This window comes from Haemaphysalis longicornis, unplaced genomic scaffold (assembly GCF_048455015.1).
Source record: "Haemaphysalis longicornis isolate Haplotype H1 unplaced genomic scaffold, Haemaphysalis longicornis Haplotype H1 scaffold_5, whole genome shotgun sequence".
NCBI lineage: Eukaryota > Metazoa > Arthropoda > Arachnida > Ixodida > Ixodidae > Haemaphysalis > Haemaphysalis longicornis.
In genome coordinates, this window is record NW_027526385.1 from 139,632,991 (window position 1) to 139,650,496 (window position 17,506).

At 45.0% G+C, this 17,506-nt stretch overlaps 1 protein-coding gene across 1 annotated transcript; it reads right to left on the reverse strand.

Moving 5' to 3' along the window:
• Nucleotides 1–265: 265 nt before the first annotated feature.
• LOC144139910 (uncharacterized) lies at nt 266–1,189 on the reverse strand. Its single transcript, XM_077672137.1, has one exon. The coding sequence runs from the start codon at nt 1,187–1,189 to the stop codon at nt 266–268; it is 924 nt and encodes a 307-aa protein (XP_077528263.1).
• Between the last annotated feature and the right edge of the window lie 16,317 nt (nt 1,190–17,506).

The window sequence follows — 17,506 nt, forward strand, 5'->3', positions numbered from 1 at the left end:
ATCGGTGGCCCCTCCTCGTACATCGGTAGCACCGCAAAGATTTTGCCAGTCGCTTCATCTTTTCTAAGATGCTCTGAGAAGCGTCGCAAGCCTCGGTACTGTGCTTGCCCGATCCGCAAAAAAAGCACTCGTTTTGTTTTGGCATCGAAGCATGCGAGGCGCGAAGCACCGACGTTGACTGGCCGTTACGCTGGAGAGAGTCGCTCGATTCGGTAAGAGTCGCCACTGCAGCACATTGCTCTCTTGCCGCGAGTTCGATTTGCATTTACCGCAAGAGTTGCTCCAGTTGCCGGCAAGCCGTTTCGTTTTCGCTCTTAGAAGAAGATGAAGTCATGCCCATTGATATCTTTTTGAGGTGGACGTGCCTGTGAAAAGCCACGACGATCTCTTCAGGCACAACCTCGAGCAAAATGTCGTACAGCATCGCGGCGAAGCTGCTCATTGGAACGTCCCGAAGGTTGAGGCAGCGGACGTTCAGCTGGATGCAGTCGTAATGTTTGCCCAGCTCCCTCTCCTCCAAGAGAGACGACACGTGCTGCAGCTCGCGGAGGTTTCTAAAATGCCGTTGTACGATCCGGCGCTTGTCCCCGAACCTGTCGTGGAGCTGCTGGATGGCACTCTCATAGCACGCCTCCGTTGTTGGCAGTCCGGCGATGGCAGCTGCTGCGTCACCTTCCAGGTAGTTTCGGAGGTAATGAAACTTGTCGGTAGCGGTGAGAGCCCGGTTTATGTGGACTGCGCCGTTAAATTGCTCCCAAAACAACATCCAGCTACACAAGTCTCCTTGAAAAGGCTGGATGGTGAGCATGGGCAGACGGGGTCCTGAGATCTGAGATTGAACCATCGTTGGGCCCTTTGGCATGCTAACCGCAGCCGAGGGATCAGGTTGCGCCATGCAGCTGACGCCGAGTTCCTCGAGTCGGTACGTAAGGCGGGTCAGACCCTCGAGTGTCTGGTCGTTGTAATGGGCTTCCGACTCGTACTCCCTTTCCAGCTCCTCGACAGGAACAGTGTCCTCGACCTGTGCGTCGATCTTGCTAAGCTCCTTGCGGCTAGCCATGAGCTTGTTCAACACCTTCCGGAGCGCGAGCCGGTCGGAGCAGCCGCTCTCGATGAGTGCTGTCGCCTCTGTCAAAATTTTCGTCGCTTGGGTTCGCCTTGCAGCGCGTTTCGCCTTCAGCCGGTCCATCATTCAGCGAAAAAGTCCGGCTTACTCGCTTGGTAGGCAGCCCGGTCCGCGCGTTGTCTCCCTGGGTGCGGCTCCGAGAAAGACGAGGTTGCTTGGGCGACCGCTTCTAGAAGAAACTCGTCGTCGCCGTCGCTCGTTGCCCACGTTGGCGGGAGCCGCTCGTTTCCCCTTAGGATTCGGCACCAAATGTTGCAGATCGGGCACCTCGTTGCGGGTGCGCCGCCAGGAAACGAAGCCGTGGGACCCCTGATTGAACGTCCCTTTTATTGGCGATGACTTAGTTACAATGATAATGATGCTCGTGCCCTCGAGCCAGGAGCCACATCTTTTTCCTCTTCTTCGCACTTCCCAACAAAGCCAACCCCGGTCCGATGAGCAAAGTGGAGGCAGAGGCGTTTGATTCCGCGTTAGAAGATTACGGAGCTGGAAACTGGGCTTGGGGTGTACTCGATGACCTAAATATCGCCAAGAATAACCAGGAGGTTACAAGAAAGGAAATTAGTGCACTAACAACGCAAATTGCTGCGTTCGGATCAAACGTTTGTTTGTCAAGTGCTACCGTTGCCCCTTCAAGTGACAATGCTTTAAAAGCTATCGCTACCCAGGTTCAAACAATAACTTCTAGGTTTGACGGTGGTGAGAACCGTATGTGAAGGTCTAACTTGCTCTTTTTGTAAATTGAGGAGGACGAAAAAGAAGATTGGGCGGGATTTGAGGAACAATTAATCACTTTTTATTCTCAAAAGCTGCAAATTCCTAAACCCTGTGCTCAATTCAAACGTGTACATAGATTAGGAGGGTTCACGACAGAAAAAAAACCGTCCAATAATTGCGAAATTCACCTCATTCAAAGACAAGAATAATATCCTGGGCGCTGCTCACAAACTAAAAAAACACAGATTTCGCTATCGGTGAAGACTTTTCCTTTTCGACTCGGTCAGCTAGGAGGAAATTAGTAACGTTTGCCCGAGATATAGACAAACCTTTCAAGCTGACTGTTGACAAACTGCATATACATAAAATACGTTCTTTCACGACATTTCAACACACACCGTGGTCCTACGTAAAAGATAGCTAGAAGGTGCCTCGCGTCCTCAAGTTGCTAATCAGCCTCTATCACTTCGCTCAGGTTCGTCACTATCTATTGCTTTAACCAACGTTCGGAGCGTACTGCATAAACGTAACCAAGTCTGTTCCTTCTTAGAGGATTCTAATGCCGACATCATTGCGCTAACAGAGACGTGGTTGAATTTTGACTTAAACTATAGCGAAATTCTCCCTGAGAGCAAATCATAGAACATATATCATAATGATAGGACAAACAAAAAAGGTGGTGGCGTTTTGCTGGCGGTTAGGACGACCATTTCTGCATACCGTGTGTCATTTGACTCTGCCGTCGAAATCATATGGGTTGCTTGTTTATTGGGTGCTGCTAAAATACTCAGACGTGTTGGCTAACCCCCTCCTAATTCCTCGTTTTCCTTCCTGAATGACTTGCGCACAAGTGTGGCTGCGGCTACTAGTTATGTTCTGCCCACAAAACGTATCTCTTTGATGATTTCAATTTTCCGGACATTGACTGGGTTCATCTATCATCGTCCTGTCGCGATTCATTAGAACTAATCAATATTACTTTAGATTTCAATCTCTTCCAAGTAGGTAATGAACCCCCCGAGGATCCCACATTTTAGATTTAGCATTTACAAGTGGTCCTGAAAGCGTTCACTCTGTCTTCAACAGGGATGGTTTCAGTGATAATAATATTCTCATTATAACACTAAACTTGCCAAACCGCCTCCCGTCTTCAATGTAAAAAAATTACGACTATAAGAAGACGAACTGCGATGAAATGAACAAGGAGCGGGTGGTTTTCTATACTACAGAACTAACGCCCTGCTTTGAAAGTCGCTAGATCGATACTAACTGGTCCCTTTTTTTGAAATAAAATATCCACTGCGGTTAAGAAATACGTGCTACTCATATCCATCTGAAATGATAGAGCTAACTCATGGTTCAATAGGTATCTTTATGCACAAATAAACAAGAAGAAACGCTTATACAAAAGAGGCCTGGCAGAAGTACAAAGAATGTCTGCAAAAGTACTCGTTGGTCATATCTACTGCTAAAAATAAATACTTCTCAAATGACCTACCTTCTATCCGAAAAACTAACCCCAGCAAATTTTGGAAAAAAATATCCCCCTCCGCCTGATATTAACCAGATTGTATTACACGATGATGAGCACATTCCCTTTCCTGAAAGTGACTGCCCCATCGTATTCAACACATTTTTTTCGTCAGTAATAACTAAGGAAGATTATTCCAGCATTCCTTGTGTTGATGACCTAGACTGTCCATGCATGCAACCGATTGTCACAACTGCCGAAGGAATTGAATGTCTTGTAAATAACCTTAAGCTATCTACCTCCGCAGGAGTTGATAATATTAATTCGAAAATAATAAAAAATCCAAAGTCCATTTCAAGTAATATTTTGTACGACATCTTCTTGCATTTCTGATCATCCGCACAGTTGCCGAGTCACTGAAAAACGGCCAAAATTGTGCCAATACATAAATTCACCCGACAACTACCGTCCTATTTCTCTAACGTGCATATGTTGCAAATTGCTTGAACATATCGCTTCTAACATTTACTCTTACCTCGAAACCAATAACTTTTTTTTGATAACCAGCATGGCTTCAGAAAAGGTTTTTCTTGTGACACGCAGTTTCAATTCAATTTGTTTATTTTTCACCAAAACAATAACCAGGTGAAAATGGTGAAAAAATGGCGGCCGAAAAAAAAACTGCAATAAAGCAGCTTGAGAGAGCTCCGGCCACCGTCAACTGGCTGCAAAGAAGTGCAAACACAATCCATACATACATAGTGTTAGATGATTCATTTCCTACTCGGTAACATTTCACACAGGGAAAAAAGAAGAAGAAAAAAAAGCGAGATAGCTGAGGAAACACGGTAAAACGTAATTAGAAACAGTATTTGTTCACTTTAGAAAAAACAAAATGAAGGCGTGCACCATAAACACGAGATAAAAGCAACGTGAATATTCAGCAATGTAGCGGTTGTCACATGTAAAAACAAGTACATAAAATGCAAACGGTCAACGGGGTAAAATTTCAGGACATGGTATCTTAGAATTCCAATGACACATAACATTCGTACGCGAGAGTGAGAATGTATACATGGAAGTTGCACGAACAATATTTCCTGCGTTCAGGTACACGTTTTCGCAAGTAAAATTCAAATAAAGCCATCACAACGATAGTTCCAACATGCTCTTGCACTCATGGATAAGGGATTGATGCAGTGTTTATAAAGCTCATTTTATGTGTTGGGTAAAGTGTGGCATATCTCTGGCGCCCATATTCTGTGCGTGAGAATGGTATAGTTATGGTATAGTTTGTGGTATAGTAACTATACTGGTATAGTAACTATCTTAACTATACTGTGTGGTATAGTTATGGGTGTATTCCGAGCCCTATATAAGACGGACTTTGTTTTAGATTCATTAAGCAAAAGGGTATTGATTTCAGACCAATTTTTATCTCGCCACAAAGTCTATCTGCCAATTCTGGAATGTCAGTAATTGTTTTTCGTAACAAACACTGTGCAGTCATCAGCATAAATGACAAAAGCGCAACTTGTACTGATATGGACAATGTCGTTTATGTAATAGAGAAAATGAATTGGACCGAGAATACTGCCTTGAGCCACACCTGTGACAACCATTCGAACATTAGATCTGCACTTATTAATTTCCGTAAACTCTTTACGTGATCGTAGGTACGACCGTAAAAGAGCTAGTATATTACCTCGAAAGCCACATTTTTCTAATTTAGAGATCAGAAGATTGTGATTGACGTGATCGAAGGCTTTGCTGTAATCGAGGTATATTCCTCGGGTCATCATTTTTGTCTCAATATTATCTAAAATTATTTCTTTTTGTATCAGTAATGCAGATTAAGTGAAAGGCTTTTTTCTAAAACTGTGTTGGCTGCTTGTAATTAGGTTGTATTTGCGGGAAAAACAGTCCATTCTAAAGTTGATAATTTTTTCAATACATTTCGGAAATATAGGTAATATCGACAACGGCCGGTAATTGCTCAACACATTTTTGTCCCAACCTTTGTGAAGTACTGTTACGCTCGCTATCTGCAAGCTTTTAGGAAATACACTAGTTGACAGAACTAAATATAGATGTGTGTTAACATAGGCGCAATAAGGTCTAATACATGTTTTATCGGTGCAATTTGTAGGCTGTCAGCATCTCTACTACGACTGTTTTGCAGTCCACAGAAGATTGCGATAACCTCCGATACATCGGTTGGCGTTAAGAACAACGTGTGAGCATTGCTCGATATGCTGTTGGCTACGTCAGTACATCCGCCTTTGTTGGTGCCTCCCGCCAGCTATGTAAAGTAATCATTAATTCGGTCGGCTAGTTCTTTCCCTTTTATTACTTTGACATCAACAATAGCAGTTTGCACTTCAGTGGGATTTGTTTTCCTGTTTAAAACGTCGTTTAATTTTTTCCACACTGTTTTAGTTTTGCTAAGACAGTCTGCATTCAATACGCGAAAGAGATAATTTTTTTGCTTTATCTTTCTCTTTGTTTAAATTATTTCTGAAAGCCTTGTACCATTTCCAATCGCTTTGATGCCGAGTACGAAGAAATAATTGATAAAGATTTTTCTTTTTCTGTATGTGCCTGAGGATACCTTTCGTAATCCATGGTTTCTGCGATTTATTGCTTCGTTTAAAGTGTTTTTTTGGAAATGACTCGAAGTATTGCATTTTAAACATTTTCAAAAATTCTTCATATGAGGTGTCAGTTTCCTGATGAGCTAAAACGCTTGACCAGTCTATGCCGTGTATCATTTCTCTAAAAGTCTGTGGTGTGCGTTCACATATAAGGCGGTATGTCTTCTCACAATGCTTGTTAAGCTGGAGGAGGGAGCGTCTGTTTATAAAAGCAAATATCGGCATGTGATCGCTGATATCGCAGCTTAACACACAAGAAATGCTTTTGCTCTTTGGAATGTTCATTATAAACATGTCAAGTAAAGATGACGTTGTAGCAGTGACACGCGTTGGTAAAGTAATTACATTGAGAAACCCATTGTGTTCAAGTATTCCTAAAAAATCGGCTGTAGGCATTGATTAGCTTAAAATATGTATGCTAAAATCCCCACCAAGAACTAGAGTATACCCCATTTCATTGGCGTACGACAGAATACCGGCAAGGATATCCAAAAATGCACGCATACGTCCTGCAGGGGGTCGATAAACGACTGCAAACACGTTTTCGCGTTGCTTAATACACAGTAGTTTATAATCAACAGTTATTTTCCTTAAAGGTTGCATCATTTCACAGCCTGTGACTGCCGTCAGAATACAGACACCGCCCTCTGTAGTGTGTGTGCTTTTCAAGTAGAATTGTGTGAACCCTTTTGGTACATAAAATTCGGAAGCATTGTTGTGCAATGTTTCCGTGAACATCAGCACATCAAATTTAAACTTGAAGCTAATGATCAGAGCAGAAATTGTGTCTTGCTTTGGTTGTACAGATCGGGCATTCAAGTGGAGAAGTTTAACCAATGGTTCAATATTTTTCTCACCACACACTTTGCCGATGTCCTGTGGAAGAACGTAATCACTAGCCATGACAGATGATCAAGGCAACGTTGTGCATGTACTGTTTCGAGGGTATTACGTCGTGTGCGGAGGGCAAATTTTGTCAAGATCACTTTCGCGGTTGATGCGTATTATCTGCGATTTCTCAGTTCGTGGGGTGCAAATGACGCCATTCTTGACCCAGACGAACTTCCATGCATCTTCGCGCTTGCGTGCACCAGCCATGCCAAGAAGCCGTTTCATTGCAGGGCAAAGATGCTCAGTTAGGTAGATCGAGTAATCGCACTCGGAACCGAGAAAATCATTCTTTAGCCTCATCTTACGTGCTTTTTCAAGAAACTGGTCTCGTTTTTGCGGGCTTTGAAACTGTACAATATTATTCGTTTTAGTATCATCTTTCGTCCGTACTCTGTGGCGCACGTCCACATTCCCAGGTGACAAGGCTTCGGCAACGGCCTCCCCTAGTTTTTTAGGTATGTCAGAGAGGGTCTTTGCAGGTTCCTCCGGGTTGCCTTTGATGTCTACGTTTTTGTTCCTCGTGTATAGCTCAGATTTCAAGAGCTCATCATGGCTTGTAGTCAAGTCTCCCAATGCGTGAACCCTGCTCCGAAGTTCTTCGTTTTCTTTTTTCAAAGCTTTGTTTTCCCTGGTTGTGCTTTTGAGACAGCCGTTCGCGTCATCAAGGCAGTTGCTCATGAGGTCCATGCCCTTTTTATTTCGTCTATTTCGGTGCGAAGGCTTCTTTTGTCAAGGGCAAATTTTTCTTCCAGGGAATTTTCTATGAGCGTCATCTCTGCCTTCAGTTCGTCTTTAAGCTCAAGTATGAGTCTCACTACTTTTTTACTCATCTCAAAACATCAACAGGAACATAACAAGTAAAAAAACACCGGGCAGCAGTAACAGCGGTACAGAAATAAGGTATTAATCGAGGTTTTCTAAAAAGATTCTCAAGCACTAACCTGCAGAGCACAGAATGGGATTATCAGGGCAGTGTTCGCCGCGCTGTCAATGCTGCTAGTAGCGCGGCTCCGGGATTCCGCCGTCTTTATAGGTGCGGTAGGTGACCATGTGGGTAGACACCGGCTGCACGATGGCGTTTTTGTTGGTAGCACGGTGACTAGTTGACCGGCGCGGCATTGCCAATCATGCTCAGTTGTGCGTCGCCGTCGGATGCACGTTCCTGGTCCAGAGCTGGCCCCTGCAGTTCACAGAATTGGATTTTCAGGGCACTGTTCTCCGCGCTGTCACTGCTACCAGTTATTTGAACTTACCACTGACTTCCACTATAACATGGACAATAACTTGCAAACTGACTGTATTTTTCGTGATTTTTCTAAAGCTTTTGACCGTGTCCCCCTTTGCTGTTTATTCTCTAAATTGGCACCGTTCTACTAGATTCTTTAACATTTTCTTGGCTTCGTAACTTTCTTTTTATGCGTGAACAGTTCACGGTAGTAGATGCTTATACCTCGCCGCTCCCCAGTCATTTCGGGTGTGCTTCAAGGCAGCGTTATCGGTCTCCTACTGTTCTTAATATTTATTAATGATTTGCCTTCACGCGTCACATCGTGCATGCGCCTTTTTGCGGATGACTGCTTAATATATCGAAAAATAAATAACCCTACTGGCCACCTTACCCTTCAAAAAGGCCTAAACCTTATCGGCAATTGGTGCAACACATTGCAAATGTCTTTAAACACAACTAAATGCCAGAAAATACCCTTTAGCCAAAAACACACTAACTCTAACTTTTCGTATTTCCTGAACAACCATTTAGTTTCTGAGGCACTAATATATAAATACCTAGGTGTGCTCCTAACGGCAAATCTTTCACGGTCCACCCACATTACCGCAATATGTGCTAAAGCCTAACGATCATTAGGATACTTACGTCGAAGTTTGCATGCTTCTCTGTCTAACATTCGTCAACTAGCCTATAAAACATTGGTTATACCACAACTAGAGTTCACGTACTCAGTTTGGTCCCCCTATCAAAATTATTTAGTTGATAAACTAGAACCCGTACAAAATCGCGCAGCTTGCTTTATATTCAAATCATATGACTTCAGTATAAGAATAACAAAATAAAACAATCTTTCACTTCAACCATTGTATATCCGACGGTATATCGCGCTTCTATGCATGTTTCGCAAATACATTATTCGTGCCAGACCCTCCCCATTACCCACTGTATCCCTCTTTCCACATCACGGAGAATATTTATTCAGCGCAGCTTAACCAGAATCTACGGCACCACAAACTCTTTCAATTCATCTGCCCTGCCACGTGCTATCCGGTTATGGAACGATGTGCCTGATAATATCGTATCGCTGAGTAACCCAGAAACATTCCGCAATCACCTGTACAAGCATTTTTCTATGCAAAACCACCCAACAAGAGCGCTGGCATTCCTTTTTGTTAGCACCATGATGTTTTCCTTTTTCTTTCTTTCCTTTTTTTCCGGTTGCGGCTACCACACTAGATGTTATTATTGCTTCTACGTATTTTCTTTCCACTCTTGCTTGTTGTTATCACGTTCTTTTTCTCTTGTTTCACTGACTTCTTGCTGTATTATATATCTAGTTTTTTTATAACTTCTCATGTTTTTTTGATGATCTGCACTTTTGCCCCCCTTACGCAATGCCCTGCTTGGCCTGTAAGGTGTTTTGAATAAATAAATACCCGATAAACACAGGTATGCAGGAGATCATGGGTACGCAACCCACCCGGCGGGCATGTTTTTTTGCACTTTCTTTCCCTCTTTAAAGTTTTATCTATTTCATTCACCTACCGCATCCTCAACCTTGCATTCCTTGGTGTTTTTGACTACCAATACTTATTCCTGTATTATTTCCACTAGCCCCTCAATTATTATTGTGATTCGCTTCATGCATAGCGAGGGTCTCTGTTCCGGCAGTGTTGGTGCCACAGGTAGCTTAACAGGGTTCAACGCTGGTCGACCACTCTCGACATGCCGTTGACGCTCGAGTCACGGCCTGGGGGTAAAAAGGAAGGTCCCGTTTACCCCGAGTAGTACGAGTGGCGCTGGATACACCCCAAAGCGCATGAAAAAAAATCCCTTAACATAAATACCCGATAAAGTGGAGCGGAAATGTAACCCCGCTGGTAGCGTAGTGGTCATCGCACCGGACCGGTATTCTAGAGGTCATGGGTTCAAATTCCAGCTGGGGGCAATTTTTTCTCCATTTTCTTTCCTTCATTCAAAATTCTTTATCTATTTCAATAAACTGCCGCGTGCTCCCCCTTGCTTTCCTTGGCGTTCTTCGCTGCCAATCCTTAATTTTGGATTATTTCCACGAGCCCATTATTCCTATTCTGATTTTCTTAATGCATAGCGAGGGTCACTGTTCTGGCAGTCTTGGTGCCACAGGTAGCTTGAGAGGGTTCAACGCTGGTCGACCAATCCCGACCTGTCGTAGACACTCGAGGCACGGCCCGCGGAAAGAAAAAAGGTCCCCTTCACCCAGAGTAGTCCGAGTGGCGCTGGATACCACACCAGACCGCAGGCAGTAAAATCTCTTAACATAAATACCCTATAAAGTGGAGGGGAAAACAGGAACTACGGTAGAGTAGTGGTCATCGCACCAGACCGGTATTCTGGACGTAATAGGTTGAGATCCCAAGCGGCGGACATTTTTACACATTCTTTCTTTCAAAAGTCTTTATCTATTTCAATGACCTACCATATCCTCTCTCTCGCTTTTCTTGGCGTTCTTGACTGCCAATACTTATTTCTGTATTACTTCCACGAGCCCCTCATTTCCCATTCTGATTCGCTTCATGCATAGCGAGGGTCTCTGTTCCGGCAGTCTTGGTGTCATAGGTAGCTTAAAACACTCTCGACATGTCGTAGACACTAGAGTCACGGCCCTTGGGTAATAAATCAAGTTCCCCTTCACCCCGAGTAGGCCTAGTGGCGCTGGATACCACACAAAACCAAACTGCAGGCAGCAAAATCCCTTAACATAAATATCCGATAAAGTGGAGGGGAAAAACAGCCCCGCCGGTAGCGTAGTGGTCATCGTACCAGACCGGTATTATGGAGGTCATAGGTTCGGATCCCACATGGCGGACATTTTTTTCCACTTTCTTTCAAAAGTCTTTATCTATTTCAATGACCTACCGCATCCTGTCTCTTGCTTTCCTTGGGGTTCATGACTGCCACTCCTTATTTCGGTATTATTTATTCTGTAATATTGTAAGCAGTAAGAATATTGTAAGCAGGGCGGATTTCGGTTAGGCACATTGTACGGCTTTGGCGTTAAGGCATTCGTGTGCTTCGTCAATAGCTTTTTGCAGGGCACCCTACACTAGAGATTTTCAGGGGTTTCAAAAGGTCAAGTCATCCGAGTGAAGCGCATGTCGTAGATTCAGGGCATCATGGGGTAACCGAGGGAAATATTTCCTTGCTCTATTGAATAGAAGCAGCGATATCACCAAAATTTGCACTGTGACCAATTGTGTTTTTCCGGTGGTTGTGGTGCGTCCGGTAGGAAAGGCTGCAGAATAATTACACACTCGGTGTGCGCAGTCAGCAAATGTTCTTCTGAAAGAGGGGATGGTCAATTACATTACAGAGCTACCTTTTATATCTAAGGCTAGTATGCATCTTTTGTGCGAATTGGAAAGTTGGTCTGTTCTTGTATTGGCAGCATGATATATGGCGTGCTGATATGGAGGCAGAATTCATACATATTCGTTTAGAAATGACCGTTGTCTTCGCTATACGGGAAACAGTGGTACCCTGCACAGTAATAACTTCTCAACGCACGATCCAAGAACAATAGGAGCAGGTTCATGGGCTAGTGGCATGCCGGAAATTCAGTATCCAAGTCAGCACCCCGTGGTTGTACAGGAATGAGAGCTTGTGGTCCATTCAATGTTCATTAATGTATTCTAATAAATCCTCTCACATAGTGGAGTGAAATTTTTTATTACCCTGATTCGAGTCCCGTTCTTGGCTTGCGTAGTTCTCCAGGTGTAAAGGGTTGATTGATTGATTGATTGATTGTAGGGTTTAACGCGCCGACGCAACGCAGGCGATGAGACGCGCCGTAGTGGAGGGCTCCGGAAATTTTGGCCACCTGGGGATGTTTAACGTGCACCGAAATCTCGTACACACGGGCGTTTTTGCTTTTTGCCTCCATCAGAAAAGCGACCGCCGCGGCCGAGAATCGAACCCGCGACCTCGTGCTCAGCAGCGCAATTGCTTAGCCACTGAGCCACCGCGGCGGGTCAGGTGTAAAGGGACTGAACAGATTTTTGAAGGTTGCAATTTCAAGCGCGAAGTCACGTGCTATTGTGTTCATGACAACGATTACAGAATATTAAAACCTTGCGTGAAGAAGAGGCTGCGCAAGCGCCCGATAAAAATCTTTTGTTTTTTTATACATATCAATACTAGTCGCGAAAATTGCACACAATGACGTGAATTTGTCTCACTGACTCAGTCTCTATGACGCAGCTGGTAGAGAAGCCTACGGTGCTGCTATTGCCGGGTTCCTTTAAAAGCTGCAACCAATCAGCCTTTCCGGCTACAGGGGAAACGCGGTGGCACTTTTCGGGTGTCCCGGGGAGCCTCATTCGAGCATGGCGTCTCTTTCAAAGAATGAATGTCAATCACTGCCATCCGTTGCTTGGGCTAACTGATATTGCTGACATATCTCGCCGTTTACAGGTATGAATTCCGCGGAAAAACATGGTGCGTATCATCAGGCGGAAACGCCGGCGCGTTGAGCTTCTGCCAGCACTGTCAACAAAAACCCCTCTGTGGGGTGTTTTAAAGATACGGTATACACCGAGCACCTGAAAGTTGTTACGCCCATCTTAGCAGGACTATACCTGAAACTCTGTTTACAAATTCGTAAATATGGGTGACAGGTTGATAAAATATTGCGTGGGCGATCGCTGTCGGCGCGTATTCAAAGGCAGGGATTCAATGAGAACGGCAATGCGAAGCCCTTTCTCCGCGACCCAGCCTCGCCGCGAACTGCTCCCTTCAGTGCTACGCATGTGGAAGCGCTAGCAGGACGCTTGTCGTCCATAGAAATTTTTGGTTCAAGGCCCCCGTCATCATCATCATCATCACCAGCCTGTCTACGCCCACTGCAGGGCAAAGGCCTCTTCCATTATTCTCCAATTACCTCGGTCCTGTGCCAACTGTGACCAATTTATCCCCGCAAACTTCTTGATCTCATCTGCCCATCTAACTTTCTGCCGCCCCCTGCAGCGCTTGCCTTCTCTAGGAATCCACTCTGTTACCCTTAATGACCAGCGGTTATCTTGCCTTCGCATTACATGCCCTGCCCACGTCCATTTCTTCTTCTTAATTTCTACTAATATGTCTTTAACACCAGTTTGCTCCCTGACCCACTCCGCTGTCTTCTTGTCCCTTAATGTTACACCTATCATTTTCCGCTCCATTGCCCGCTGAGTCGTTCTCAATTTAAGTTGAACCCTCTTAGTGAGCCTCCAAGTTTCTGCCCCGTAGGTGAGTACCGGTAAGATGCAGCTGTCATACACTTTCTTCTTCAACGACAATGGTAGGCTGCTATTCATTATCTGAGAATGTCTGCCATATGCACCCCACCCCATTCTGATCCTTCTAATTATCTCTGCCTCATGGTTGGGATCTGGGGTCACAACTTGGCCTAAGTACATATATTCGCTTACCACTTCCACTGCCTCGCCATCTATCTCAAACTGCTGTGCTGTCCTGAGGTTATTGATCATTATTTTAGTTTTCTGCATATTAATTTTCAGGACCACGGTTCTACTCTGTTCGCCAAGCGCGGAAAGCATGCTTTGCAATTCGTCCCCCGAGTTACTTAGCAAGGCAACGTCATCAGAAAATCTGAGGTTACTGAGGTATTCTCAATTAACCCTTACTCCCACCTGTTCCCAATCCAACGTTCTGAATACTTCTTGTAAACATGCTGTGAATAACATTGGAGAGATTGTGTCTCCTTGTCTGACACCCTTCCTTATAGGTATTTTACTGCTCTCCTTATGGAGGATGATGGTAGCTGTGGACCCATTATAGATATCCTCTAGTATTCTTACATAATGCTCATCTACCCCCTGGTTCCGTAATGGCTGAATGACTGCTAGGGTTTCGACCGAGTCAAATGCTTTCTCATAATCTATGAAGGCTATATATAGGGGTTGAGTATACTCAGCGCACTTCTCTATCACCTGATGGATCGTGTGAAAATGGTCCATTGTTGAATATCCTTTACGGAACCCTGCTTGTTCTTTAGGTTGAATGAAGTCTAAGGTTGCAGAGATTCGGTTAGCGATTACCTTGGTAAATACCTTGTAGACGACTGACAGTAAGCTGATCGGCCTGTAATTTTTCAAGTCCTTCATGTCGCCTTTCTTATGGATTAGGATGATGTTCGCGTTCTTCCAAGATTCCGGTACCATTGCGGTCATTAGGCATTGCGTATACAGGTTTGCCAGTTTTTCAAGTACAATTTCTCCGCCATCCTTCAAGAGGTCTGATGTTATCTGATCCTCACCAGGTGCTTTGCCCCCTTTCATTTCTTTCAAAGCCTTCCTTACTTCTTCGGTCGTTACTGGTGGGATGTCTATCTCCTCTGAGCTACTCTCGTTCGGCATTATCCTGTATGTCCCGGCTACTTTACAGATCCCAATAGAACTCCTCAGCTACTGTGACTATTTTATCCCTATTTATGATGACATTGCCTTGCTTATCCTTAAGTGCATACATCTGATTTTTCCCCACGCCAAGACGTCTCTTTACTGCTTTCAGGCTACCTCCGTTCTTTACAGCGTATTCGATCCTCTCCATATTATACTTCCGTATGTCAGCTGTCTTGCGCTTATTGATTAACTTCGAGAGCTCTGCTAGTTCTATTCTGTCAGCTGCGGTAGAGATTCGCATGATTTGCCGTTTCCTGATTAGATCTTTCGTCTCCTGTGAAAGTTTACCAGTATCCTGTCTAGCCATAGTGCCCCCGACTTCTACTGCACACTCAGTGAGAATGCGTGTAAGGTTGTCGCTGGCTTCCTGTGTCGTAAGCTCGGCTTCCTCGTTAAGGGCGGAATATCGGTTCTGCAGCGCGATCCTGAATTCTTCTACTTTACGTCTTACTATTTGCTCATTTATCGGCTTCTTTCGTACTAGCTTGTTGCGGTCCCTTCTCAACTCTAGCCTAATTCGAGATCTTACCATACGGTGGTCACTGCACCTTACCCTTCCGAGCACTTCCACATCCTGCACGACGCCAGGGTTATCGCATATTATGAAGTGTATTTCATTGTTGTGCTCCCCATTCGGGCTCCTCCAGGTCCACTTCCGACTCTCCCGTTTACAGAAGAAGGTATTCATTATGCGTAGGTTATTCCGTTCTGCAAACTCAACTAGTAGGTCCCCCCTGCTATTTCTACAGCCCAGACCATAGTTCCCAACTGCCTTGTCTCCAGCCTGATTCTTGCCTACTTTAGCATTGAAGTCCCCCATAACTACAGTATACTGCTTTTTTACTTTAGCCATTGCCGATTCCACATCTTCATAGAGGCGTTCCTCTACTTGGTCGTCGTGGCTGGATGTGGGCGCGTAGCCCTGCACCACCTTGAGCTTGTACCTCTTATTGAGCCTAATTACAAGACCTGCTGCCCTTTCGTTAATGCTATAGTATTCGTCTATGTTGCCAGCTTTGCTTTTATTGACTAGAAATCCCACTCCCAGTTCTCTTCTGTCCTCTAGACCACGGTAACAAAGGACGTGTCCATTTTTCAGCACCGTAAAGGCTTCGCCTGCCCTCCTAACCTCGCTAAGCCCTATTACATCCCATTAATTCCCCTCTAATTCCTCGAACAACACCTCGAGACTTGCTTCGCTAGATAAGGTTCGCACGTGAAACGTTGCCAGGTTCAGATTCCATTGGCGGCCTGTCCGGATCCAGGGATTCTTAGCGCCCTCTGCTGCGTCACAGGTCTGACCGCTTCCATGGTCAGTTGCTTCGCAGCCGCTGGGGACTGAGGGCCGAGGGTTAGTTGGCGTATTCATGGGAGGTTGAGGCCGTTACTACACCAGGGTGGCCAATCCTGCTCTGGTGAGGGAGTGCATTACCGGCAATGGTCGCCGGGGTCAGGCCGCACCCCAAGCCCCTTTGTGCAATTCCATCAATACGCGTATTTTTTTTTTTGAATCCGGTGGGAATTCTCCGGCACCGGGATTCGAACCACGGTCCTTCTGCACGCGAGGCGGGTGTTCTACCTCTACGCCATCGCTGCTTCTCAAGGCCCCCGCAGCTGGCCTCCAAACGATCATTTTCGCTATTCTAAAACTGACATCCCGACTGAAGCGCGAATGACACATACGCACCCGTCAACCCGCAGTGCGAGTGGGCTGTCCGGCGACCTGCTCCACTCTGCACCGCAAAGCTAGCAGTACGAGGAGCATGCCCTTAGGCTGCTGAAAAAAAGCATGGCTTATCGCCGACTGGTGCAAATGGCTTCCTGTTTCTCTAAGCAGTAAATGCCTTGTCCAGTTTCTTTAGCTGGTTTAGCGCTGGATAGCTGGATTCATAGCTTCCACAATGCTTTGCAGGTGCTACGAGCGGTAGAAACTTCAGGCCGTATTGCTGGCCTTGTTCAAGGAACGTCATCGCGGCGAATAATAAACGTTTTAAACTATTTTTGCTTCAGGACGTTCCTTGAACCTTCAGGTTCTTTAAGCGAATGCGCCCTTAAACGTGGAACCTTTCCAACACTTTTCTGGGCCCCTTACGTTTCGGGCTACTGCTTCAATTTCAGTTATTGTGGAAGGAACATCACATTTATGATCACATTCAGCGATGGGTGATCACGCACCATGACATGGTCTCGGTGAGCCACCCCCAGTAGCACTCGATCCACACCCCTGAGCCGTAGGTGATCCGCACTTAAAGCTACCGATATACCGTGAATAACGTTTGTGTTAACTTGGTTTCGTTTACTCCTCTATGGGATGTTTTCTGTCTCCTAATATTTACAAAGGAGAGGTTTAGGGTGATGAGGAGAGCGTGATCTGGTGTGCTTGCTACCTATTACGAAGCGAAGAAGATCTTCGACGAGTTCCAATTGTATTGAGGAGTGCCATGCAAATCTTAGACCAATTTTGTGACTGAGTTGTGTTGCATAAATGGTTTTTTTTTATAAATTGACAGATACTGATTACGGCTTTTTATTTCTTCAGCGTTTTTTCGATCGCTTTCTGACGCTGCCGGCCTTGCGAAAGGTGCGAAACATGGCCATCTCTGAGCGGTCAGTCCGGCGTAAATAACAGGTCTTTTGTCTGTTTTTGGTGGCTCCCAGCGACTGCTTCTTTTATTTTTCAATATCTTCGATGAGGCGTGTTCCTCTTGTCACTCTGAGGTTCCGCGAGTGGGTAATGCGGCTGTTACTAATCTACATTGTTGGGCTGTGTACTGGGTGATGAGCTGTTCGATTTTGTAATGGTCAATGTCCAAGGTTTCTTTCAGACTTCCCCACATGGGTTCTTTAAGAACGTGGGTTAACTCCAAATGTGAAGCATTTTCTCTGGAAAGACTACGCGCAATATAGGTAGGGCCATGATGTCATTGCCGAAATGCAGATTATTCCTGCGGATGGTTCTGTACAGCTGCTCATACAATT